The sequence below is a fragment of the Bos grunniens genome, chromosome 13 (genome assembly GCF_055505025.1).
Source record: "Bos grunniens cultivar Pamir isolate PY7600 chromosome 13, Bosgru_T2T1.0, whole genome shotgun sequence".
NCBI classification, from domain to species: Eukaryota; Metazoa; Chordata; class Mammalia; order Artiodactyla; family Bovidae; genus Bos; species Bos grunniens.
The window spans coordinates 55,651,837-55,679,338 of record NC_141177.1 but is presented as its reverse complement, the minus strand read 5'-3'; the positions used below and the strand labels follow the sequence as shown (position 1 = coordinate 55,679,338).

The following is a 27,502-nucleotide window of genomic DNA, read 5'->3' as shown; positions in this document are numbered from 1 at the left end:
CGGATCAATATTTTAATTACATTTAAGACAGAATCCGAGGAATGGAATATAGTAAAAACTCACTGACGAAACTTCAGGCTTCTTTTTCAAGGTAAATGTGGCCCTTCTGAGATAATACTGCCTTTCCCAGTGGAAACACCCTAGAGATAATAAAGATGTTGCTGATGCGAGTATTGCTATACATTTGAACTGAATGGAAGTAGACGAAGTTGAAACTAGTCAGCCAAAGCTTCTGTGGGGCCTACAAATTTAGGGGGTTGCAGAGTTGTTTGAGTCTTTCTTATGATTGTTCTACCTGAACCTCAGAATCTGAAGATGCTCTGTAGGATTGTAGCTTTATAGTAACCTGTTAACTCAGAAATCAAACAAGGAAAGGATTTCTCCACTTATGTCAGTGTTTCCCTCCTGAATATTCTTTATTGTTGAGTTAGCCCTTGGAGTTTCTATTCTAGAAAACTTCTGAAAGAGTCAAAAAGCTTGTTTTCTCCTGACTGCTTTCTCTTGTCCTAGAATATGTTATATGATCCAACATGAAACAGATTTTAATATTCAACTAGAGAAAAACAATTTGCAAATTTTATGAGTTTTAACCAGTCATTAGAAACGAGAGTATATTAATTGAAGCTCGAGTCAGTTCTTTTTATTATGTGAAAATGTTGGCTTTTGAAAAATCTAATTAGAAATAGTAGAACTTATGAAATTCTCACAGAATTGATGGAATTGAAATATCTTAATTTACCTAAGCAATTCATGATTTTGTATAGTATATTAGAATTCATAAGAACTTAAATAATTTGTGGTCTTTACTTTCTACATAAGTCCCAGTTCTATATCCGTGGAAAAGCAAACCTGATCTTTAAAATTATCTCCTTCTGGGGAGAAGGCCATGCTGTATAGCATGGGGATCTTAGTTCCCCAATAAGGGTGGAACTCGTGCCTCCTGCAGTGAAAGCACAAAGTTTTAACCACGGAACAACCAGGTAAGTTTTACCTACTGAAAAAATATGGGCTTTATACTAAGCCTCCCTGAGAACAGGTGCTTTAGAGATTTCTCTCCATAATATCTCTTCTAACGAATTTGCTATAGTGCCCGGTTATCTCTTAGAGTAATAATCTACAAATCACTGGTGTCTTGACCCAGAAAGCCTCGAGTATCCTCCACAGAAATGAACAAGAAAATGATCGGCCGAAAACTTATCAGACTGTCTCAGCTCAAGGAAAAGATGGCAAGTGAGAAGCTGGAAGAAATAGACTGGGTGACGTTTGGGGTTATATTGAAGAAAATCACTCCACAGAGTTCTAACAGTGTAAGCTATTTTATTAATCAGCTGTTTCATCACAGATTGGCAGTGGAGACTCACGTTCTTGATTTGTTACCTAGAGCCCATCAGTGTTTCATTTTGTAGTCATTGCTAGTAAGTTCTTAAATTGCCACACCATCACCTGGTTGGTACCAGAGGGGGAAATATGTAAGGAAGGCCCTACTTAAAGAAGGTCTGGTTGGATAGGTTTCTTGAGCTTTTTATTGTCCACATCATTCTTACTCATTTTACTTGTTGTTTGGTAATGCCTGTGGATGCCCTACGGCTCTGAGTAATCCCCCTTGTGGAAGGGGAGTACGTCCTCAAAGATCATTTGAAGAGCCTTATTAGATGTAAGATGTCAGTCACTGAAGTCCTGATATTGCTGACCTGTGCCAGTACAGGATGGTACATTTCATTTGACAAATATTACAAGAGGTCTGATAAATTTTAAAATCACAGTTGACTGAGGAATAACAAAAATTATTCTGTGGCTAAGTCAGAAAAGCTGAATTCTAAGCCTCATTCTCCATTTATCAGGAGCCTTCTGGTATTAGGTGGCCCTTACTCTTTCTTTAAGGACATCCATTTTCTTATCTGTAAATTGAAGGAATTGTCTTTTGATTACCTGAAAGGCTGTCTCTAAAATACTGCAGATTATCTTGTTCAAAACTAATTTCATTCTCCAGTTTTGATCTTGTTCAACCTTAAATTTTTTTATGAGCTCTGACACCAGGAGTTGAGTTTCAGATTCTGAGTCCTGCTCTACATCTGGTCTGTTTCAGTAAATGTGAACAAGTCTGGTTTTCATTTGATTAAGTTCATAATTGCATCACCACTGGCTATAATGACATTGAAATAATAGGTGTGAAATTTATCTGAACTTCTCTAAGAATGGCGTTGTATAAATCCTGGGAAGAATAATTATAATACTGGAGTTTAGGCAATAATTCACTACAACCTGTAGCCATACCCACTCTGGGCTGCCTCTGTGAAATAGCTTGATTCAGTATTGTGTGAACTGCTTTTTTTAAAAAAAATCTATAAACATGGAAGTTGTTCATATTATATGTGGCTAGCATTTTGAGTTTCTTGGTATGTGATAGTATTTCCAAAATTTTAGAGTTAAATACAACCAGTTTTCTTTAAATGATGCTGTTTTTCTTCTAAGCTAAAGAAAGATTTAGAAGCATTGAACTGAAACTTCCTTATTAATAGTAACATAATGATAAATAATATTTATTAAATATATATCAGTAAATTTTTTCTTGAAGTATAGTTGATTTACAATGTTGTGTTTTAGGTGTACAGCAAAGTGATTGTTATACATATGTAGATATGTTTCATGTTCTTTTCCATTATGGTTTATTACAGGATATTGAATATAGTTCCCTATGCTTTACAGTACTAGTCTTTATCGTCTAAATATTTTATATAGTAGTTAGTGTCTGCTAATAACAGAAAGAAACAAAGTTAACAAGTTAACAAGAAAGCTGTTTCTTTCTGAGGCTTGCCTTTCTTCACCTTCATTTCTAAAATGAGAAGAAGCATACCAAAGCCTTGAGAAAGGATTAATTTATAATTAACAGACATTCTGATGATAATCTATTCAGACTGGGTCATGCTTAGATATTTTCCACAGTAGAACACTTGAACTGTAAATGAAGACTTTGTAACCCATTGTTCAAGATTTATTAAAGATAAGCATAAATGATTTGCTCCAGGGGAAAACATTTAGCATCTGGCGACTGAATGATCTTCGTGACCTGACGCGATGTGTGTCACTGTTCTTGTTTGGAGAGGTTCACAAAGAACTCTGGAAGACAGAGCAGGGTTCTGTCATAGGGCTGCTCAATGCAAACCCCATGAAGCCCAAGGATGGTTCAGAGGAGGTAAGACTCTGTTTCCATGGGTTTGTTTGGGTTTTTTTTTTGTGGTCTTTATAACTTGGCTGAGTTCTATCAAAAACCTTTATGCTGGTCTACCTCCAGGTAATAAGTCAAGCTTTTGTATTATTTTGACTCCATTTTACTGGCTTTTTGTTTGTCATTCATTTCTTACCTGCCAGTATTCTGAATTTCAGACTACGCTAGAATATTTTATGAGAACTTATTTCATTATATTTTTTCAAATTCATTCCAAGCTTCCTGGAATTTATTTTTCAGTTCTTGGGCTCAGGTTCCCTTCCATCTCCTATGAATATCCTTGATAGCATCAGGAAGGAAGGGTTTATAGTTGAGGAGGGTTTGTTCCGTTTGTTAGTACAATCGTAGCTGCAACTTAGGAATTTTGGTTTTTAAAGTGACTTTTCACTGTCTTAAGCAGCATTAGAATTTGGGTTACTACCTACTGATTCTCTAGTAAACTGCAAACCTAGGTACATTGTGAACACTAACAGTTTCTCCACAGGAGTCAACAAGAGGCTACTGCTTCTGTTATAGACACATTATATCAGGAGGAGTAAGAGACAAAGTTGTTGCATTCATTGCTTTCACAAGAGAATAGCAACAAATCTTCATTTATTGGTTTGGAAGGTGTTTGGCCACAAGTAACAGAAAAGCTGCGCTATAGTTCTTTGTAATGGTAGACACTGAAGTTTTTGTTTTTCTTGGATAGTAAAAAATCCAGACATAGGCAGTGTCAGTTCAGTTCAGTGTAGTTGCTCAGTCGTGTCTGACTCTGCAACCCCATGAATTGCAGCACGCCAGGCCTCCCTGTCCATCACCAACTCCTGAAGTTCACCCAAACCCACGTCCATCAAGTCGTAATGCCCTAATGCCAGAGCTGGTGTCCATGAATCTCTCAGATTTCCCTCTTGGTCACAAGATGGCTTTGAAACCCTAGCCATCACATCTCCACTGAAGCCAGGAAGTCAGCCAGCCTCTTCACTCTGCTTTTATAGAAAAGCAGAAGCTTTCCTGGCTACCTTCCCTGCAGACTCCTACTTCAGTCTCATTGGCCACAGTGGAGTTACATGACAATCACTAGCTGCAAAGAATGCTGGGAAAACAGGGAACCTGCTCTATCACTCAAGGCTAAGCGTTAGGATTCTGATAGTAAAGATGCAGGAGGGAACAGAGAACTAAATGTCTTCTCTCTCTCCCATTTCTACAACTGTTTTACAGGGCACTGGCTTCAAATCCCAGGGCACTGATGAAAAGGATAAAAAGCCTAACTCATGCCAACCGTTATTATATCCATTCTTGCTGGTGAGGGGCCATACCTTTGTTTGCTTTTAATTCCCACTACCTCTTTTTCTACAGATGTGCTTATCTATTGATCATCCTCAAAAGATCTTAATTATGGGGGAAGCTCTTGACCTGGGAACCTGTAAAGCAAAGAAAAAGAATGGAGAACCATGTACACAGATTGTGAATTTGGTAGGTTTAAGCTTTGTTGGGGTGGTTTTTGCTAAAGAAAGAAACTAATAGGAATAAATTTTAGGCACTTTACCTGTAATGACCTATTTGGAACTGAGTTTCCTACATAATAGGAAGCTTCAAAGTGAGAAAGTAAAATGTGTGGTTAATAATGGCCAGTTTAAAAAGCTGAGGGCGGGGGAAGGATTTAACCTCTTAGGAAACTGATCTTTTATTACCAGCTGATTGGGAACTTTAAGAAAGACAGAATTTTAATTTGCCCTCAATTCTTTCTAGTGCTGAAGATCAAACACTAGTGATGAAATACACTGCAACCTTGTTTTAGCCAGTACATAGCTGTATTCTACCTTTTATTAGGACTCTCTTTTTTGAAAAGTAAATAAACATTGTACTGAGATAGAATGCACATACCAGACCATTCAGTTTTGAAGTGCACAATCTAGTGATTTTTAATGTATTCACAGGGTTGTGAAATCATCTCCACCAGGTAATTTCAGAACATTTTCAGTCCCCTTCTAAAAACCCATACCCACTAACAGTAATTCTCCATTCCCCTTCTCCTCCAGTCCTGGCAACTACTCATCTACTTTCTGTCTATAGATTTGCCTATTCTAGACGTTTCATACAGTGGAATTGTATAATGTACAGCCTTTTGTATCTAGCTTCTTTGGACTTAGAATAATGTTTTTAAGATTCATCTGTGCTATGCTCATGCTACAAAGCCTTTTATCAGCACTTCATTCCTTTTGGTATTTGAATAACACTCCATTGTATGGATAGACCACACTCAGTTTATCCATTGGTCGATAGACACTTAGGTGGTTTCCATATCTGACTGTTACGGATAATGGTGCTGTCAACATGCATATACAGGTTTTTATGTGGAAGTCCATTTCAGTTGCCTCAACTATAAACCTGGAGCGGAATTGCTGGATCTGTATTTAGGTTTTTGAGGAACCACCAAACTGGTTTCCCAGGTGGCTTTTACAATCTCCCTAGCAGTATGTGAGGGTTCTGGTTTCTCTAACACTTTGTTACTGTCTGACTTTGATTACAACCATCCAAGTGCATGTGAAGTAGTACTTCTTAGAGCTCTTTGAAAGGACTGGATAATAGGTTCTGGTTTCATCTCTTTTTATTTCTCTCATTGCTGTCTAACAGATGAACTAGTGAGCAGGAAACAGGGAGGAAGGAGACAGTTGGAAAGAGGTCTCAGAGGAAGTGCACCTGTCAGATCACAAGAGCTGGACCATTAAACCTCCATTGTCAGCATCTGTTAAGTTTTCACCCAGTTCGACAATACTTCATAGTTTCTCTTTGCTCCTTTCACTGTAAGGGTAGCATTTGTCTGAGAGTCAACCAGAGAAACAGAAAGGAAATTGATTTTGTTTTATTTTGTAACTTCTGTTGAGGTAAAATTCACATTATGTACAGTTAACCATTTACGTCAGTAATATTTAGTGTTTTCACTTTATTGTGTAACCACCAGCTTCAGGTTTCAAAATCTTTTCATCACGCCATTAAAAAACACCCCCTAGCAATTAAGTAACCATTTCCCTGATGACCTGTAATCTGTTTTCTGTCTCTGTGGATATATGCCATAAAAGGAATCATACAACATGGGACCTTTGTGTCTGACTTCTTTTATTTGGCATAACATTTTCAAGATTCACCCTAGAAACTGACTTTATTTCCACTGTAGAAGGAGGACGAAGGCAGTGAAAAGTACCACTTTTTCTTGTACCTGAATAGTGTGTTCAGAGTTCAGTCCCCTTAACTTTTTTTTTCTTAATTTCTAATGAGTATAGTTGATTTATAATGTTGTGTTCGTTTCGGGTATACAACAAAGTGAATTAGTTATATATATACTTATACCTGCTCTTTCTTAGATTCCTTTCCCATATAGGCCATTACAGAGTCCTGAATAGAGTTCCCTGTACTATAGAGTAGGTCCTTATTAGTTATGTATTTTATATATAATAGTTTGTGTGTATGAATCCCCATCTTCCAATTTATCACCCCTACTCCACCCCATTACCTAGAGGATGAACTTCTAAGTTGCTTCTTAGCTGTGGATAGAGAATGATCTCAGAAGTTAGCCGAGAGGGTTTTGCCCACAGACTAGCTCTCTGTGAGGCTGGGAGAAAGGAGTTGTGTCCATTAACATTGTCCCCGGCCTGTTGCCCTAATGTTGATACAGCTGCTCTTTCTCTTCACAGAACGACTGTGAATACTGTCAGTATCACATCCAGGCCCAGTACAAGAGGCTTAGCGCCAGGCGAGCTGACTTGCAGTCCACCTTCTCTGGAGGCCGCATTCCAAAGAAGTTTGCTCGCAAAGGCATCAGCCTGAGAGAACGGCTGTGTCAGGATGGTTTTTACTACGGAGGCATTTCTTCAGCCTCATATGCAGCCTCAATGTAAGACATTCTCAGAGCTTCTTTGAGGGCTGGGGTCTTCATTTAAGAGTAAACCCAGGACTTCTCTGGTGGTTCAGTGGTTAGGACTCCATGCTTCCACTGCAGAGGGCGTGAGTTGCATCCCTGATTGGGGAAGTTCTGCATGCTGTGCTGTGTGGCCAAAAAGGAAAAAACAAAAAGTAAACCCAGTGGTTGTACATTTTTGTCCCAGTCCTAGAAGGTTTGTACAGGTTTTATCTTTTATAACAAGCTGCCTAAAACAATGTAGCAGAGGAGAAGAGACCCAAAACAAGGTTACTTCATTCCTGAAAAGAGAGGAAAATACTTAGAAGGAGGAGAAACTGAGTCGGGCTATCCTGGTCTTTAACAGGGAGCCCACACTTCCTCTTTGGCTTCAAATGTGAATAGTCCAACTTTGTCAGGACTGATTGGCCACTGAAAGTGTTCATCATAATGTTGACATCCTTGAAATCATTTCCATCGTGACTGTGAGTGTGAGTTTGTAGATCTCAGGGAACCCACAGTGAATTTAGTGAATGAATATGCAGAGAAACCTCACAGGGGAGGGGGGTACTGCTGAAGCTGGCATTCCTGGGGAATCTCAGCCTCTCCCTAGAATCCCTGAGTAGGTGATTGATCGCCTGTCACCTGACTCTATAAAATACATTTGAGGCAGGGATTTGGCTCAAGGGAGCTACAGTTGGTCCAAGAATAAAACAGATTTTGTCCTCAATCCAAGAGACATTGGGCTAGAGGACTCTCACCTCCTGTCTATTTTGTAATATCAAGAACATTTTTAAGATTTAAAATAATGTCTGTATTTTAGCAAATTGCAAAATGCAATGCACATAACATTATTTTTTTTAAAACATATGTACAATTTAGCCAAAAGGAAACAATAAAAACCATCTATAATCCCACCATCTACATAACTGTTAGTTTTGGTAAATATGGTTTGGAGGGGACATTTCCCATAAGTATAAATTTTTAAGAGTATAAAATGAGATCATAGTATGCCTATAATTTGCAATGTTCTTCTTTCCCATAAAAATAATGAATTTTTCTTTGTGGAATATTCACTTAACAGCATTATTTTTAGTGGCTACATAGTATTTTTACATGGCTCTGATAATTTAAATAATTCCCTATGGATAAACATTTATAGTATTTCTAACTTTTATCAATACAAACCTTCCATTAATATCCTAAATTTTTGCATAGATCTTAACATAAATCCTAGACTTCTTGATAAGTCCTAGTCTTGATCAAAGTATTGGCATATTTTTATTTCTTTTGCCAATTTACTTTTCCAGAATGGCCTTCAAGCAAGTTTGTAGGTTGCCTGTCTTAGGTCTGTGACATAATGCACACACCAGTTACGGGTAGGACCATGGTATTAACTACAGTCTACTTAAAAGGAGCTTTGAGAAACATTGACATTTTGTAACTACTACTTTTCTGCCTTCTTTACCTCATAGAGCATTGACTTTAAGCGGCTTTCATTTTCCTTTTCAGTGCAGCTGCTGTTGCTCCTAAAAAGAAGATTCAAACCACTCTGAGTAACCTGGTGGTTAAGGGCACAGACTTGATTCTTCAGGAAACTCAACAAAAACTAGGTAACTTTGTTTCTTTGTTTCTTTCTCCATCTTAAATTTGTAGTCTTCAGGATTGAAAACAGTTAGTTCCTAACTAAATTATCCTGAGTGAAGTCACCTGAACTATGAGACCCAAGCTTCGTTGGCAGCATCTTAAGCAACAGCATATTGATATTAGCTGTGTCTTAGGTTTTTAAAACGTCTTGATTTATCTGGGTCTAACTCTTAGTGTCTGGCACTAGAATCAGTATTGTCAGCTTCCTGTCTTTAACTAAAACAGGTCCGAGAATGCCACCTCCACTCTGTCCTTGGGGCTCTGTTTATAACAGCAGTCAAAGTCTAGCATGGACCCTCTCCCATAGTGCATAATCCAGAAATAGTGTGTGAAATGACCCCTCAGATAATAGTGTTTTAATCATTTTTCAAAGTGAGATATTTGTCTTACCTTTGCAGTCCTACTGGTCTGATATTAGAGGTTAAGGATTCTCTTTTCTCTTGATATTCCATCTACTTCATTTTACAAATGAAAAAATTATGAAAGCAGAGTTTAAAAAGGAATAAGACACATGACAGAAAATAGACTGAATTTTGAATCCTCTAAATCTGATGTATATTTCAGGAATACCCCAGAAGAGCTTGTCTTGTTCTGAGGAATTCAGGGAATTGATGGACTTGCCTACATCTGGAGCCAGAAACCTGAAACATCATTTAGCCAAAGCCAAGTCATCAGGTAGAGTCAGCCTGCACCTGCTCTAGTGTCCACACCTGAGACCCTGCCCCCTCTCAGAACTTCCTCAGCCTGTGGTTTGTGTTTTAGGGATCGTGGGGAGCCTGAAACCTGCTTTCCAGTCTATCTCAGCATCAGCCCTCTTGAAGCAACAGAAGCAGCATATGTTAGAGATGCGGAAAAAGAAGTCAGAAGAAATACAGAAACGGTAGGAGTCACAGGTTTAATATTCCCTGTTTAGATTGCTCATCTCGTGAATTCTGGGGCTGTCCTAGTAGATTTCAGAAATGTGACTGGATTTGAGGTGGTTGGCCACCTTTTCAACTTTGAAAGTTTTTTAAGAATAATTTTAACATAACTTTTAAAGTTATAAAGCATTTAAAGGTAAGTATTTCTGACTGATGCTAGTGAATCCTGAGACCAGATACTACAGGCTGTAGTAATTAATGTCGCTATAGAAAAGAGAAAGTAATGACATACAAAGACAGTTTTGTGAAAAAGAAAAGTAGACTGTGGCCAGTTTGCCACCTGTTTCTCAGTTTTGCCAGTTAGGTTTTTTAATTATAGTCTTGAGCCAGTGCATGGCTTCTGCATTTGTTCAGGTCAGTGATAAAATTGAGACACCGAAATGGAGAGTCATTTGAGAGGCAAAATCAAGTGAAAATGGGTGTGGAAAATGAATCAAAGACTCTTGAACGGAAGTTATTTGAATGGTAGTAAAAGCTACTGTCTACAGGCACCCAGTGTACACTGACCACCATGCTTTACACTGTACACACGTCACATTGGTCCTTACCATAATCTGTGAAGTGTTATTATCCTTGTTTTGTGACTAATGTAACTGAAGACCAGAGAGCTAGTAGATGGTGGAGCCAAGTTTAAACTCACACCTACCTGTTCTACTCCAGTGTTGAACCATTGCTGTCCCAGACCTGGGCTCTTAATGTGGTTCCATGGAGGGGAAAAGTCTATTACAAGTCAGGAAGAGATGCTTTGGAAAAATAGGGGAACAGATTTGGCCTCAGGTGGGTTAGTTTGAGGTCCTGGTAGACTATCTATAGCAGTATTCATCAGGGGCCTACAGATGACATGAATGTATGTGTATATACATGGACATATGTGGACCTTGTGGGGAGTGGAAAGTACCTGTCAGTTTAAAGGCATTACGGTTTAAAGTTTTTCAAAGTTTTCCTGGCCAAACATAACTTATCTTTGGGCAGCATCTGGTAGGCTGTTTGCAGACTCAGCCTGAAACTTACAGAAGTGGGGATAATATGGTAGTGAAAAGAAGACTGGCTCAGGATTACCTGGTACTAGTCCTCAGCCTGTCACTTAATGGGCAGTGGGGTCTTGGGCCTCAGTTTCTTCATCTCAACAATGAGAGGTTTGGACAAGTGATTTCTGACCTTTGTTGTTTTTACATAGCCCTTGAAGCCACATATGAAGGAATAGGAGATTCAAGAAGGAGGAGGTATATTATACAGCAAAAATTAACACAATATTGTAAAACAACTATAGTAGAAAAATAAAATATCATCTTAAAACTAAAAAAAAGCCCATATATAAAATAATCAGTGTGAATTATATTAACAGCACCCTTCTTCAACGACTTCCAAATGTATCGTGTGTGTTACCTCATCCTAGTAGAATAGACAAAATACACAGATTCAGTGAGTTCCTGAAGCATCTCAGCTAACCAGAGGGCACAGCAAACCTTCAGGGCTGAAGATGCTCCATATACCGACCCCACTAGAAAGCCAATTGATAAAATTAGTAATCAGTTCTAAATTGGTGAAACAATTAGCATTTATTCAGTGAAAAATCAGTTAACTGAAGAATTAGTGAGGTTAGTTTTGTTTTTACTGTGCGCTAATCTGAATAACCAAGGATGGAAAATTATTTTACTAACGACTACTTATCAGCTGGTGGCCTGCCTGCAATCTCCCAGTCTGTGTGTTTTGTGCTTGTGTGCGTAGTTTGTGACTGCCTTTTTCTTTATAAAGCTTTCTGCAAAGCTCCAGTGAAATCAAGAGCCCAGCTGTGCCATCCTCTTCTCAGCAGCCGCCTTGTCGATCTCCACCAACGGGGGCTGAATTCCCCAAGATGAAAGGTACCCCAACCACGCAGATGCCCAAGCTTGGAAGAGGCATCTCAGAAGGAGATGATGTCCTCTTTTTTGATGAGTCACCACCACCAAGACCAAAACTGAATGCCTTAGCAGAAGCCAAAAAGGTAACTGGCATCTGTTTTCTTCACCACTTGGATTTGTATTCTGTGAGACATAGCTGGTGCTTCAAACTTAATATACCCGTAACCAGAAAAGACAGTTACCTCATACCTATTTATTGATCATGATAATTAGAGTCAAAGGAATTTTAAATGATAATTGGTATCAACAATGCCATTAATTTAATTCAAGAAAACTAGCCACTGTTTCCACATTGTTTCTTGTCAGGCTGCAGGAGATAACATGAAAGAAACAAACTTCTAAAATGTTTATGTGGTTCTTTTGTGGCTCTAAAAGCTTACAGACTATTTGAAGTTAAAAAATAAACTGAGATTTGGTTTGCTAACTTAGAGACCTGTTTTCCCTTCTTTGAAGTTTTAATGATTGTGTTAATAACGCTAAGTAAAATGAAGATATATTTTACTAATGTGTGATTGAGAACTGCCAGAATTCACTGGTTAATTCATTGGAAAGGGATACAGAGCTACAGATGCCTATCTTATCGTTTAGATTTTTATCTCCCTCTCTTTTCTGTTTTCCTAGTTAGCTGCTATAACCAAATTAAGGTCAAAAGGCCGGATTCTTACAAAAACAGACCCAAATAGCATTAAGAAGCTAAAGGAACCCCAGGATGTCCTGGAAGTGAAGGAACGTGTAGAAAAGAACAGCACATTTTCTCCTCAAGGTACTCCAAATGGGAAGCTGTCCAGTGGGAAAGAGACACTACTTATAGAGGAAATGTTCCAAAACATAATCAGCCTGAAGGCTGAAAGACTGAAAATGAAAGTTGCTCAGTCGTGTCCGACTCTTTGCGCCCCCATGGACTATACAGTCCATGAAATTCTCCAGGCCAGAATACTGGAGTGGGTAGCCTTTCCCTTCTTTAGGAGATCTTCCCAACCCAGGGATCAAACCCACGTCTCCCGCATTGCAGGCAGATTCTTTACCAGCTGAGCCACAAGGGAAGCCCAGTACTGGAGTGGGTAGCCTATTCCTTCAGCGGATCTTTCCAACCCAGGAATCGGATCGGGGTCTCCCGCCTTGCAGGCAGATTCTTTACCAACTGAGCTATCAGGGAAGCCCTCGACATCAAAAGTCATTATTTTGTTTCCACTTTTCCTCTATGGAGAGTACCTAAGTAGAATTTCTGCAGCTGGAACTGATTGTTTTTTATAATCATGTTGAATTAAAATGAAATTATGTACAATTTAAAATCTTGAGATTACTCATTGGATCTTTGCACCTATATGTTAGTATAAAGATTTACTTTGTTTTAAAGGAGCAGACCTTGTTTTAAATTGCCCTATTTTAATTTTTAAAACTGAAGCTGACAATTGTCACTTTAACCTCAATTTGTAGATAGGAGTTTTGTTGTTGTTACCTCTTTTCATAATTGGCCCTTATTTTAAGGTGAAAAAGAGATTCTAATTTAGTGATCAAACCTCCATCCCCTCCCTCCATTCTAGTTTGTACTTCTCAGTTCACTTCTTCTAAGAGCCTCCCTTTGTTGGTACCAGGGGAGGTAAATTCAGTTGAAGGGTCTTATGGCGGGGAACAGAGCTGGGGGAAGCTGAGTTGGTGAGGCACACTGACTCTGCAGTTCCTCTGTGACAGCTCACACTTTTTCATTCTGCTCTAGCTGAGGATGAATTGGAGCCTGCCAAGAAAAAAAGGAGAGAGCAACTTGCCTACCTGGAATCTGAGGAATTTCAGACAATTCTAAAAGCAAAATCGAGGCACACGGGGATCTTAAAAGAGGTAAGAAAGAGCCCAGAACGTCACAGGTAACAGAGCTATCCTCTGACTCGGGTGCTTTGTTATGGGACTCAGAATTTGTTCCTGTTACCTCAGCTGAAACATTAATTGTATGTTGGTTTGCTTGAATTTATTTTGAAGAACAGGAATATTGCTAATAGATTTTAGCTTTGCCTTTGTTGCTTTGAAGAGTATCATTCAACATTATTTAAATTGACTTTGATATTAAAGTATTTCAGTCCATGTTTTATAATAACTTTATATTGTATAAAAATATCAAGTTACTGTGTTGTACAAGACATCAAGGCACAGCTGTCTCTCCATAACCATAGGACTTGTCCGGTTGCACCTTAGGAACAGTCAGTGTATATTAAAACCATGCACAAATGTCATAGGGTTGTATATAAATAAAGCTATTAGGTTCAAAAGTTATAATAGGTTTTCCATCAACATGGATGCCCTATAGAACATTCAGAACAATCCTTTGATGTATGAGGTACTGTTCTGTGCACTGCAAAAGGTGTAGCGCTTGTGGTCCCTGTCAGCAGCAGGGGTAGTGGTCACTGAGATAACAAAAAAAGTATTACAGCAGATTTTTTAAATGTCCCTTATTTAGTGCCAGCATGCCAAATGATCTACCTTTCTTTTGGTTAATAAAGGCCTAAGGAGACAATTAAATACTTTTCTACTGGACTCGAGACAAGAGAGGAGGTCAAGCAAACCCTGAGAGACTATAGAGCCAAGTTCCCTGGCACTTTATGCCTTGTTCAGCTGTGCTGACTTGAACCGTGACCACATTCTGTCATGAATAGCTCTCTGCCCTCATACCTTCTACACATTGTTCCAGACAAGCAGGGGTTGCTCCTTCCAAGTGCTTGGTCTGGAGAATAGAATCAAACAGATGGGATGCCATCACTGAGGAGTCATCCAGCACCTCCCATAAACTAGTCCGTGTTGAAACAATGGAAACATTTCCCTTCTGGGGCACACTTGAGCTCATGACACTGCTAATCACGTCAATAGTTTAAATTTGTATTTAGTGTCTTACACATCACCAAATGCTTTCATGCCTTCTATTTGTCCATTAAGGGCGTATTTCTACTTAGCATCTTTTGGATTGCAGTTCACTGAGCCATCCATTCATATAGTTAGCTTGTTTCTTCAGGTCTGATTTGATTATTATTAAACAACTGCCTGAGTCTGTATCAGATTTGGTTTAAGGACTCCTGGGTGTCATGTCACTCCAGGCCGAGGCTGAGCTGCAGGAACACTATTTTGAGCCTCTGGTGAAAAAAGAACAAATGGAAGAAAAGATGAGAAACACCCGGGAAGTAAAATGTCGAGTCGTGACATGCAAGACGGTGAGTGCAGGAGATGGCTCTCCCTATGGCCTATCTGTGGGCTCTGTGACCTTGCAGGGTGTGGAGACTCAGTGGGGTGTGGGCCATGTTTTGTGACCGGAGTCCTGCCTGGGTTTAGGGTCATTTAATTAGGCAGGACCCCAGTGTTATCTCTCCTCCTCAAGTTTTTTTGGTTTGTTTTTGGCTGTGCTGGGTCTTCGTTGCTGTGTGGGCTTTTCTGTAGTTGCAGCCATTGGGAGCACTGCTCTCTAGTTACAGTTTTGGCTTCACATTACAATGGCTTCTCTTGTTGCAGAACACAGGCCCTAGGGAGCACGGGATTCAGTCATTGCGGCTTGTGGGCTCTAGAGCACAGCCTCAATAGTTGTGGCACATGGACTTAGTGGCTCTGTGGCATGTGGGATCTTTCTGGCCCAGGGATTGTACACGTCTCTTGCAGGTAGATTCTTTACCACTGAGCTACCAGGGAAGCCACCCTTCTCAAGTTTTAACATGTCCTCAACCCTTAGTTTCCAGTCCCTTGGGCCCTTAATTGAAAAACTTGCCTTGGCATCAGATGTGATCAATCACTTTTGTTCCCTTCTCCTCAGGGCCTAATGTAAATGTCCCCTGGAAAAGGCCTAATGTAAATGTCCCCTGGAAAAGTTCTTTCTGTACATGTTTCCTGGTATTACCATTCCTTTTGAGTATACCTACATGACTAATCAGCATTGTGAGCATGTGTAAGAGGAAGAAGAGGCTTAGCTTACAACTTACTCTGACTTTATTTTTAAAACCTTAGATTCTCCTTTATATTTGGTGGGGGCGGCACTGAACCAACTACTCCTTTGAGGAAGAACAGACCCTAGGGAGTCAGTAAAGCCTTTACCTTAGAGGACAGCTTTTCCTCTGACAAGATGGCCATATTAGGACAGAGATGGTGTATTCCTTTCCTGTCGCTGCTTAACAAATGACCACCAACTAGGGGCACAGAACAGCACAGATATATTATCTCACAGTTCTATAGGTCAGAATTTTATGTGGGTTTTGCTGGGGTGAAATCCATGTGTCAGTAGGGTGCATTCCTTTCTAGAGCTCTAGGGGAGAATCCGTGTCCTTGCCTTTTCCACCTTCTAGAGCTTGCCTACATACCTTGACTCGTAGCCCCTTCCTCCATCATCAGAACCAGCAGTGGGAGGTGGGGTCCTCTCAGCGCATGGCTCCAACCTCCTTTCCTCTCTCCCACTCTTGAGGACTCTTGTGAATCCTTTGGGCCCACCTGGACAATCCAGAATAATTTCCCAATCTTAAAATCAACAGATTAGCAACCTTCATTCCATCTGCAACCTGAATTCCCCTTTGCCCGTAACATAACATACTTGTGAGTTCCAGGGAATAGGGTGTGCATATCATGAGAGGATTATTTTGCCTAACACAATTGGCATACCACCATATTCTGCCCTGTTTGAGGCTGCCAAGACCAAAAGTTGTTCATCTAGACTCAGTGTGATTACCAGAAATTACATAGCACTGTCCTGACTGTGTTTCAACCCTCACCTACCATTTCTTGTTCTGTTCAGTCCTTTTAAGGATCAAAATTAAATTACTTAAGATCTTTCTTGGTTTTACTGCTTATGAAATAGGAGTAGTAATAAGCTTATAATCCTTTTCAGAGGCCTTATAAGAGAAAGTGAAAAAGCAGCTCATCATCCTTCCTAAATAGGCCCCATGCCTATAACCTGTAGTCTTATAATCAGGGCCTAGAGTGAATACGGGGTAGACCAACTAAAGCTACTAGAAATTTCCAGTCCTTTTTTTCTCCCTAGCTATTGTCTTGATGTCACAAAAGATTACTGTGAATTTTACACCTGAAGTTGGGGGCAAACATGAGAAAAAAATGGTATTAATAGGGGGAAAGTCAAGAAATCACAGGGATCACTGCACCTGAAAGATGGTAACTCCACTAATCACTGCCTGCTAATGATAAGAGAACAGAAGTTCTGAGGAACAGGCCGCCTTCATGGCAGCCAGCTCCTCTCTCCTTCAGAGCTCTTGACCAGATCTTTGCGCTGGTTCTGTGCAGTGTGCCTACACCCACTTCAAGCCTCTGGAGACCTGCGTCAGCGAGCAGCATGACTACCACTGGCATGACGGTGTGAAGAGGTTTTTCAAGTGTGCCTGTGGAAACAGAACTATCTCCCTTGACAGACTCCCCCAGAAGCACTGCAGGTATGAGAATTCCTGGGGTTCTTGGTCCCACAGGCTTCCTGAACCTTCCTTTTTGCAATTCCCGGGTGATGCTGTTCCCTAGAAACTTCGGACGGTCCTTGACCCCGAGAGGGTCAGCCTTGTTCTGTGCCTCCTTACAGCTCCTGGGTATCCCCAACTGCTCCTGGAGGGAGGGGATCCTCCCCCTTCCACGACAGTACCCCAGTACTAAATATATTGCCTGACACTAGGTTATCAGAAACGTTTGTTGACTAAATGGAGCCTGGGTGGTGTGGGTTGTATGATGTTGATTCTTTGGAATTTGAGGCAATTTTGCTGTCACTTTTAGTCTTCCCAAGAATGTTTCACCAGCATATCCTCACTACTTTTTGTTGTTGTTCACTTATTTCGTTTGGGTTGTTGTTTATTTCCTGGAGCCCAAACTTCACTCTCATGTCAAGTTTCTCCATGGCTGATTTGGAATGAGGGTGGGGGTGGAGGAACCCAAACCCCATGCTGGTTCATCCCCTTGTCAGAGCTGGTTTGTGCTTTTTTTTTAAACAATTGAGATTAGAATTGTTTAAAGTACCTATTCATATATTGATACTTGACTTCTCTCCAGAATATTGTAACAGCAAGACCTTGTGTAAAACAGAGTATCAGAGAAGTGTGATCATTAAGGCTAAGCAGTAAGTGCAACTCAAATGAAGGAATATGATGCTTTTCAGCCCCCAGGTGGCACTGTTACTTTGTTAAGAACTTGTGCTTTCTCTGGTCCCTCTCTTGTCAATTCTTGATCTAGAGCAGAAATGGGCAAACTTTTTCTGTAAAAGGCCAAATGGTAAATATATTAGGCTTTGCCAGCCCTGTGGTCTGTTTCACCACTACTCAAACATGTTGTTGTGCTAGTCATAGGTAATACTCAAACAGACATGGCTGTGTTAAAAAAGAATTCATGAAAACTGTGGCAGGCTGGAGTTGGCCCATGTGTTACAATTGTCTGACAGTGAGTTGTGTGTAATATCATCATTGATCTGGTAATAGGCTGTGAAAGTTCTCTCAGTAGATGTTAAACAGGTCTGTAGCTGGGGAAGGTGATGGAAAGGCTCCCGGCTAAGTCCTTTGCAGCTGATGCTCAGAGTGGGGTCTAAGGAAGATGGGGAAAAAGGATGAGCCTGATGGGGTAGCCCTATGCCCAGGACCCTCTCAGATCCAAGGCTCCTGGGAGCCACAGTCCCATTACTTCACTGTATTTCATTTGTTTCTCTCTCCCCAGTGTAAAATTGCTAGAAAATAAGCTTTCCTTGTAGTATCTCCCTGCTTTCTCAGGGTTGGACTCAACTACCATGTTAAACAATGAGAATGAGTCTCTAGGCCCTTTGACTAACAGAGAGTGAAAAATTTCTGGACCAGGAAAAGATTTTCTTCCTGTTGTGTTGCTTTGGCCCCAAATTTAACAGCGACCTTTCAGTGGAAAAGTCAAGATATCACTGTCTTCCCTGTTCTCAATACTGAAAATGGGAAAGCATTGTTCAAACCCAAAGGAAGAGTAATCCTCTCTTACTACAACCGTGGAGTTCCAGAAAAGGAGAAAGGAACAAGCCATGGGCTTCTTGTCGCTATAGGCTGGCTTTCTCAATCTGAGGGTCATCCCAGTGATCTTCACTGGAAACCAAGCTCACTCTCCTCACCTGTAGAATGCATAGCCCTATGCAGCACTACCATTTGAAATTCCTTTTCTGAAGTATCTATCTGGCTTTTGACAGACTTCAAAACCCATTGCTCAGATCACTGATGTGTGTATTTTCAGTAGCAGTAGAATGTAAACTGGAATATGAATCTCACCTTAGTGAGCTTCTGCTTAAATGAGGCGGATCTCCCCACAAGTGCAAGGAGCACTATTATCTTCATGTATGTGGACCTGTAACTTCATCACTGAGTCAATCTGATCTTTTCTGTTTCAGTAATTGTGGCCTCTTCAAATGGGAACGGGACGGAATGTTAAAGGTATGTCATCTGTAAGGTGATAGATTTTAGTGACCTATGCAAATACTGTTGACCCATTTCTTATTAAACTGTTTCTGTTTTTCTAGGAAAAGACAGGTCCAAAGATAGGAGGAGAAACCTTGTTACCAAGAGGAGAAGAACATGCCAAATTTCTGAATAGCCTTAAATAGCCCTGACTTCAAACAGGTACCCGTAGCTTACATTGCCCCTTGTGGTTCTGGAAAAACAGTTTTGGCTCTGAATTGCCCATGTTCCTGATTGACACAGTCGAATACTGTTAAGCCTACAACTTTGCGTTGGTTTAACATCAAATTTAACATGACCTTTAAGTGGAAAATCGAGATACTAAAAGGTAGATGAAGAGTTGTGTTTCTCTGTCTGTTGGGTTATAGAATATACAACGTCACTTCTTAATCACAGTAAGGTTCTGGTATTTATGTGGACAACCAGAGGCAAAAGAATGAATTTAGCTTAGGTGACTTGCCTAACTTCTGTGCTTCAGTTTCCTCATCAGTAAAATGAGGAAGGTTGGACTAAATGATCTTGAAATGTGCATTCACAACTCTAAAGTTAATACAACATTTTGCCATTTAGAAAATTATGACCATCACCCTTGATATAGTTTCACTATATTAATATTAAATAAAACCCAGGTTCCTTCTGTTGATTCTGCTGTTACCTCCATTTTGTTCTTGGAAGTCAAGTCACTGACCCACGTGGCATTTCAGTTCATATCTATATGGTTCTTTGTGCCCTTACATTATTGCAGAGCTCTGTAATGGAAATACCTAAAATTTCATCATCTTAAAATATGGTTTTGTTTAAATATGGCTTAAAGAAACTAAACCTCTAACCAAAACAACTGTAAAACTAGAGAAACCATGAAACCCAATTGGAAAACAGAAACATCTCACAAGGAGAATCCTGTGGAGTTTCCGATTTGCAGATATTGTTTATTAGACACACTAAGAATTTTAGATCGGGGATCACTGGGACCTGTGGTTACGCTCAAGTTGGGCCCTTCTGCTCACTGGTTCTGGGACTGTGGCTGAGGTGCCCGTCCTCAGTTTCCCCATCAGCAAAATGAAGGTGATATCTTGGTGGCATGGACTCTTGTGAGATGGTGCATGTGTGCAGGAGCGCAGTAGGTGTGACTTTCGTCATCAGTGAGAGAAATGGAGCTTCCCATGTAAGAGCACAGAGACCTGAGATGTTGCGGGCGCCTGGACAGAAGGGTGATGATGGAGGTGGACAGTGGTGGATGGCCTCAAAGGAACAGACAGATTGTGCTGGAGAGGGAGTCCAGGGTCACGCTCTGGGTTAGGTAACTAACTGCATGGCTATTGAGAGGAAACTCTGAAGGAATGGGAGGTAGATAGCCCAGACATCCAGATGCACCAGGCTCCCCACCAGTGGAAGATCAAGGTGGTGACAGGACCCAACTCTGGGGCAGTGTCAGTAATGCCTAACTCGGGAGCCGCGTTAGGCGTTACTCACAGGGCAGCTTAGCCGCCAGGGCAAGACCCGTACAGTCTGAGGTTGGAGTGGACTCATGGGAATGTGGACTGTGAAGTGAAATGAAAGTCGCTCAGTCATATCTGACTCTTTGTGACCCCATGGACTATAGTTTTCCAGGCCAGAATACTGGAGTGGGTAGCCTTTCCCTTCTCCAGAGGATCTTCCCAACCTAGGGATCAAACCCAGGTCTCCCACATTGTGGGCAGATTCTTTACCAGCTGAGCCACAAGGGAAGCCCAAGAATACTGGAGTGGGTAGCCTATCCCTTCTCCAGCAGATCTTCCCGACCCAGGAATCAAACCGGATTCTTTACCAACTGAGCTATGAGGGAAGTCCAGTGTGGACTGTAACCACGTTGTATACAAACATCCTCAGGCTTCTAAAGAAAGAGCAGTTGTAAGAGCACTAAGGGCTAGAAGAATGCGGTCAGCATTCCGGATAAGGCAGTATGGGGTCTCATTGGATCAGCTCCATCTTGTCCTGCACCCAACTCAGAGGTGCCCATAACGTCTTAGGTCTTTGTGCTGAACCAGCTCGGGTTTTGGTGTCACCAGCAAGAATTAGGGTATATGACTCTGACAGGGTCGCAAGCAGAAAAATAGATGGGGAGGTGAGTTACTCATCGAAGATCCTTTCCAGGTCAGTCTTCAAACACAGATAAAAATGTTGAGGATTGGCTTTCAGAGCAAAACAAAGGGTTGGGTGGCAGCACGTGGGGGTTTCAGTGAACCAAAAGGGGCCGAGTTCCTAATTATTTAAGCCAGGTCATGGGTACATGGAGACTGGTCCTTGTGTCTGTATTGTCATATATGTTGTAAGATATCATGATGAAAGGTAAAAACAAGCAACTCCAGTTTTTCTTCTCTGTGATACCCACCCATTATCCCTGGGGCCAGTTATTGCTCCTTCCTCCTGTCTATTGCTGTATTTTGAGCGTTGCTATGGCAGAAAACTTATTGTAGTGGGTTTGTTTATCCACAATATATTATATGATATGATATAAATATCATATATTTATCCACAAATATACAAACTGCTAGCATGTATATTTTAATGTGGTTCAATTTCAAGGTGCCAAGCCCAGTGCTACCCTACTGGTGTTCAGTAAATGTTGGGTGGATGGAGAGAGTTTAAAAAATGTGAATACAAGGAACTTAATAAATGTTTTCTGAATTGTTCAATGCTGTAAAAGTGCTGCACTCAATATGCCAACAAATCTGGAAAACTCAGCAGTGACCACAGGACTGGAATCCCAAAGAAAGGCAATTCCAAAGAATGCTCAAACTACCGCACAATTGCACTCATCTCACATGCTAGCAAAGTAATGATCACAATTCTGAAGCCAGGCTTCAACAGTACGTGAACCATGAACTTCCAGATGTTCAAGCTGGATTTAGAAAAGGCAGAGGAACCAGAAATCAAATTGCCAACATCCGCTGGATCATTGAAAAAGAAAGAGAGTTCCAGAAAAACATCTACTTTTGCTTTATTGACTATGCCAAACCCTTTGACTGTATGGATCACAGAAAACTGTGGGAAATTAAAGAGATGGGAATACCAGACCACCTGACCTGCCTCCTGAGAAATCTGTATGCAGGTCAAGAAGCAACATTGAGAACTGGATGTGGAACAACAGACTGGTTCCAAATAGGGAAAGGAGTACATCAAGGCTGTATATTGTCACCCTGCTTAATTAACTTATATGCAGAGTACATCATGTAAAATGCCGGGCTGGATGAAGCACAAGCTGAAATCAAGATTGCCAAGAGAAATATCAATAGCCTCAGATACACTGATGATACCGCCCTTATGGCAGAAAGTGAAGAAGAACTAAAGAGCCTCTTGATGAAAGTGAAAGTGGAGAGTGAAAAAGTTGGCTTAAAGCTCAACATTCAGAAAACTAAAATCATGGCATCCAGTCCCATCACTTCATGGCAAATAGATGAGGAAACAATGGAAATAGTGACAGACTTTATTTTTGGTGGCTCCAAAATCACTGCAGATGGTGACTGCAGCCATAAAATTAAAAAGACACTTGCTTCTTGGAAGAAAAGCTATGACCAACCTAGACAGTGTATTAAAAAGTAGAGATGTTACAAAGGTCCATCTAGTCAAAGCTGTGTTTTTTCCAGTAGTCATGTACAGATGTGAGAGTTGGACTATAAAGAAAGCTGAGTGCCGAAGAATTGATGTTTTTGAACTATGGTGTTGGAGAAGACTCTTGAGAGTCCCATGGACAGCAAGGAGATCCAACCAGTCAATCCTAAAGGAAATCAGTCCTGAATATTCATTGGAAAGACTGATGCTGAAGCTGAAACTGTAATACTTTGGCCACCTGATGCAAAGAACCAACTTATTGGAAAAGACCCTGATGCTGGAAAAGATTGAAGGCAGGAGGAGAAGGGGATGACAGAGGATGAGATGGTTGGGTGGCTTCACCGACGCAATGGACATGAGTTTGAGTAGGCTCTGGAAGTTGGTGATGGACAGGGAATCCTGGTGTGCTGCAGTCCATGGGATCACAAAGAGTCAGACTCTACTGAGCCACTGAACTGAACTGATAGGTCAAACATGCGGGCTACTCCACTTAGGAGAGTCCTCTGCTTGGGCAGCCTGAGTTTGCAAACACCATTTGACCCAAGTGAATGCCACCTAACGATTGAGTCAGTTGATCGGATTATTATTTTGAAATTTAAACTCTAGCTAGAAACAATACATCTTTCTCCCAGGATAGTATTATAGTAGGAACATAACTCTTAAAAGGACGTGGTTGTGGGAGATAGTTGATTCAGGTTTTCAAGAGCCTGGAATAAATTTCACATGCCTTAGATTCCATCAAAGTCTGCTCTGTGTGTAGAAGTTTCTGTGTCTGAGGCTTGTGTTCCCCTTAAGGTCACACACTTTTAGGAGTATTTCACTTTCCAGGAGGAATGTATTGTTTTGTTTTCTAAACAGAGAAAATGTTTAAATCTCAAAAACAATCAAAAGCACTTGAAATTCTTATATTTTTGATGGCTCATTTCAAGTAGATGTGTTTGTCCCATAAACTTAAAACAGCTGTGGGTCTGAAGTAGGTCACACCTGAGCAGCCACCTGGACACTGAGCTGCAGGTTGCTCTTTGAAGACCCCTCCCTGTATAAGAAACATGTTCTTGTTTGAACCAAGGGTGTTGTGAGAGTTCAGATTCACTTCTGTATATGTTGTGCAGTAACATTCTTATAAAGGTGGATGGGTGAGCTGAATGTAGATGCCCCTGTTTTTAAATTTGACTTTTAAATTTTGAATAATTAAAAATATAATTGAGTTACTTCTTATTTACTCTAGGTTTTGGGGGGCTTCCACTGGGGGATGCTGTTTGTGTGTGTTTTGTTAGAATATTTAGGGATGAGAGGGGTAGGTAGGCCGGAGGGGGCACATACTCATTTACATTAAAAGTATGGTTCATCACAAGGCCAATCTTTAAATCCTCCTACCCTCTTTACCAATGTGTATTAATAGCAGTGTAGGGCTTATTGTATAATCAGAACAGGGTAAGCACATGGTGGTCTAAGCACACAAAAATGGTTATGTCCTCCATGGTTGATCACAGTATTCTGATCTTCACAATAGACTTTTTTTGGGGGGAGGGGGGTTTATTTTGTTTGTTTGTTTTGAGCATGCTGCACAGTTTGTAATATCTTAGTGCTTTGACCAGGGATTGAATCCAAGCCACAACAATGAAAGCCCAGAATCCTAACAGTAGGCCACAGAGAACTCCCTGTGCCTTTTTTTGTTTAGAGGAAATAAGTGGCTTTTTAAAGAAAATTATCTTTCTCTTGAGTTTTCTTAAACTACTTTCCCTTTCCGAACAACAGAAGGAAAACTGAACTAATTTATGTTGCAATGATCCAGAATAGCAAACAAGAAGCTTCTGAATGAGGAGTGTGGAATTGTCTCCAAAGAGAACTGAAAACATTGAATTTCAGCTTTTAAAATTTGCCAGTTTTCAACTTTTAAAAACATTACAAATTGATGTATAGGAAAGTTGACAGAGAGCGATTGCATGAGTTGAGTTTTTGTGTAAAAGTTGATGATAGAAGTAAAGCTAGATGTTTATAAGAGACTAAATGTGTCTGACGACATTACTTTTTTAAATTCAGGAGTGTAAATCTGTTTGCCCGAGTTGTCACTGATAGCAGCCCATCTCGGCCTCTGCTCTTACAGGTAAAGCAGACACTTTGGATGCCGTGGGGAGAGATTTGGAAACAGCGCCGCTCACAAGAAGGATGATGGGCTCCAAAAATGAAATTCTGTATTTGTCAGTATTGAGGAAAGAAAGAACCATTTTCTAAAGAAAATAACAGGTACAAAAGGTGGAAGAAATCAGTGGGCACAGCTTGACAGTAGTTTGTGAAAAAGCTGTGGAAGTTTTGAAGATTAAAGAGAGCCAAGAATATCGCCACACAGCTGAACTCTCCAGATCAAATGGAGAAGAGACCTGCCATGTCCTACAGTCAGACCACATAGCCAATGAAATTGACTTGTGTTTTGGAGAAAAGCCAGACAGCAGTAATTGAGGCGGTGAAAACTCAAAGCATTTTCACTGAGAAAGAAAGACTAGAAATATATATACAGTGGGTTTTTGTTATTCATAGTAATTGTTTCATGAAGTTACCAACAGAGCTAGTAGATACACAGTCACTGCTCCTAGAGGAAATACAGGTTAGGTTTCTGTGAGCCTCTAGTCATGTTTTCTTCACTGGCTCAGTAAATAACTTTATATTATACATGTTTGTTTAAAGACACCTTATTTAATATATATTGTCGATTCATTAACATGGAACTCACAGTCGACAGCCCTGTGACTCCTGACCAAATGAAGCTGATCTCAGCACATGCATTTTCTCTGGATGATCCGTGCATCCCATCCTTCTTACCCTCAGGGACAGTAGATCGCACTTCAGCGCTCCGCCTGGGAGCCATTTTCAACATCAAAAGCACCTCAAAAAAGCACAACACTGTGACAAACGTGGCACGAAAAGGAATCTTTTTACACATCAGAGCTGAAATTAGCAATAATGTTGCTTTGACCTTAGCTAGGAGCAACTCAAGTTTCTTGTTAGTCTGCACATGTGGGTGTCTGTAGTGACCACAAAAAAACACCACAGGTACTGTTTTTGGAATTAGAAGTAAAATTTAGTTATTAGGTGATTTTGGAAAAACACGGAATCCACAAATAATGAGGAACACAACTGTGTAATATTTCCCCAAACAGGGCCAGACCAGAATTGTTCTCATTTTGCAGATTAGAAAATTAAGTGATTTGAAACATAGATTGCAACTAAGTCTGTGATAATGTTGCTTGAACAGAGACTTCACTATTGGTATTTTTTTAAGTCAACTTTATTAAGGGATAAATTTCACACAGCAAAGAGCACACATATTAAATATATCGTTTGGTAAATGTTGGCGGATTTATATACCCACATAACCACCACCAAAGGCAAGATAGAGGGCATTGCCATTACCCCAAAATGTTGCCTTTGCCACTTCCCAGTCAGGCCACATGCCCTGGTCACATCCATCACTGAGCTGTTTAGATCTGTGTTTCCTAGAGTTTCATATAAATGGAGTCAAAACATACTCTTATACTTCACATATTTTGAAATAAAGCCATGTTGTTGCCTGTGTCCATGGTTCATTTTTTATTGCTTAATATTTCATAATATGGATATGTCACTTATGTCATTTATTATGTTACTATGTCATTATTCACCTATTGATAGATAATTTGGGTTGAATTGTTTCTAATTTGGGGCTGTTATGAATAAATAACAATATTCAGATACAAGTCTTTCTGTGGATATATTTTTGTTTCTCTTAGGTATCAGTAAATAGGAATGGGATTTCTGGAAAGTGTAAGTTTACTCTGTAAGAAACCACTAAACTATTTTCCAAGTGGTACGATTTTACATGCCTGTTAATGATGCATGAGAGTTCCATTTGCTCCACATCCTCACCAGTACTTGGTATTGTCAGCCTTTTCAATTTTAGCCATTCTGATGGGTGTATCTTATTGTGGTTTTAATTTGCATTTCCTTCATAACATTTTTTCCTGTGCAGTTGGCCATTTGTATGTATCTTTTTGGTGATGTATCTATTTACTTTCTTACTAGGTCAAGTTGAAAAAATTCTGTGTTCTAGATGCAAGTGCTTTTTGCAGATATATGTGTTACCTAGTTTTAGCTTTACTATAAGGTCTTCCCTCATAGCTCAGTTGGTAAAGAATCCGCCTGCAATGCAGGAGACCCCGGTTCAATTCCTGGGTTGGGAAGATCTGCTGGAGAAGGGATAGGCTACCCACTCCAGTATTCTTGGGCTTCCCTTGTGGCTCAGCTGGTAAAGAATCTGCCCGCAGTGCGGGATACCTGAGTTCGATCCCTGGGTTGGGATGATCCCCTGGAGAAGCAAAAGGCTACCCATTCCAGTATTCTGGCCTGGAAAATTCCATGGACTATATAGTCCATAGGGTTGCAGAGTCGGACACAACTGAGAGACTTTCACTTTTCATTAGGTCTATGATCCATTTCAAATTAATTTCTGTTTAAGCTGTGAGTTAAAGATTATGGGTCATTGTTTTCCAAATGAACATTCAATTGTTACAGTACCATTCAGTTAAGATGCTATAATTTTCTCATATTATTTTCACTTCTTTGTCAGAAAATCAGTTGACCATTAGGGTCTACTTCTGGACTTAGTTCTGTTAAGTTAATCTGCATGTTATTCCTTACGCTAGTACTATTGTCTTAGTTAGTGTAGCTATATAAGTGTAGGAATCAGGTAGTACCAGCTTGTTCTTTTTAAAATTTGTTTTGGCAATTCTAGGTCCTTTGCATTTTGATGTGAATTTGAATAAGCTTATCAATTTCTACCCCAAAAACCCTGCTGAAAATTTAAGATTGTGTATAATCTATAATTTTAAGATTTTTCATCTGTGAATATAGTATGTCTCTTCATTTATCTGAATCTTCTTTAATTTTCTCAG

At 40.2% G+C, this 27,502-nt stretch overlaps 1 protein-coding gene across 18 annotated transcripts in view; it reads left to right on the top strand.

Moving 5' to 3' along the window:
* Positions 1-26,308, top strand: part of MCM10 (minichromosome maintenance 10 replication initiation factor) — a 37,321-nt gene extending 11,013 nt beyond the window's left edge. For all 18 annotated transcript variants that reach the window (XM_086334326.1, XM_086334320.1, XM_086334315.1 and 15 more), the window contains 15 exons: positions 1,142-1,307; positions 3,026-3,193; positions 4,565-4,681; positions 6,901-7,100; positions 8,616-8,716; positions 9,315-9,425; positions 9,513-9,630; positions 11,426-11,654; positions 12,193-12,334; positions 13,289-13,407; positions 14,652-14,765; positions 16,828-16,973; positions 18,917-18,959; positions 19,046-19,145; positions 24,682-26,308. In XM_086334326.1, the coding sequence (XP_086190452.1) occupies positions 1,142-1,307; positions 3,026-3,193; positions 4,565-4,681; positions 6,901-7,100; positions 8,616-8,716; positions 9,315-9,425; positions 9,513-9,630; positions 11,426-11,654; positions 12,193-12,334; positions 13,289-13,407; positions 14,652-14,765; positions 16,828-16,973; positions 18,917-18,959; positions 19,046-19,129 (1,858 nt within the window). In that variant the 3' untranslated portion in view covers positions 19,130-19,145; positions 24,682-26,308. The remainder of the gene's footprint in view (positions 1-1,141; positions 1,308-3,025; positions 3,194-4,564; positions 4,682-6,900; positions 7,101-8,615; positions 8,717-9,314; positions 9,426-9,512; positions 9,631-11,425; positions 11,655-12,192; positions 12,335-13,288; positions 13,408-14,651; positions 14,766-16,827; positions 16,974-18,916; positions 18,960-19,045; positions 19,146-24,681) is intronic.
* Positions 26,309-27,502: the final 1,194 nt, after the last annotated feature.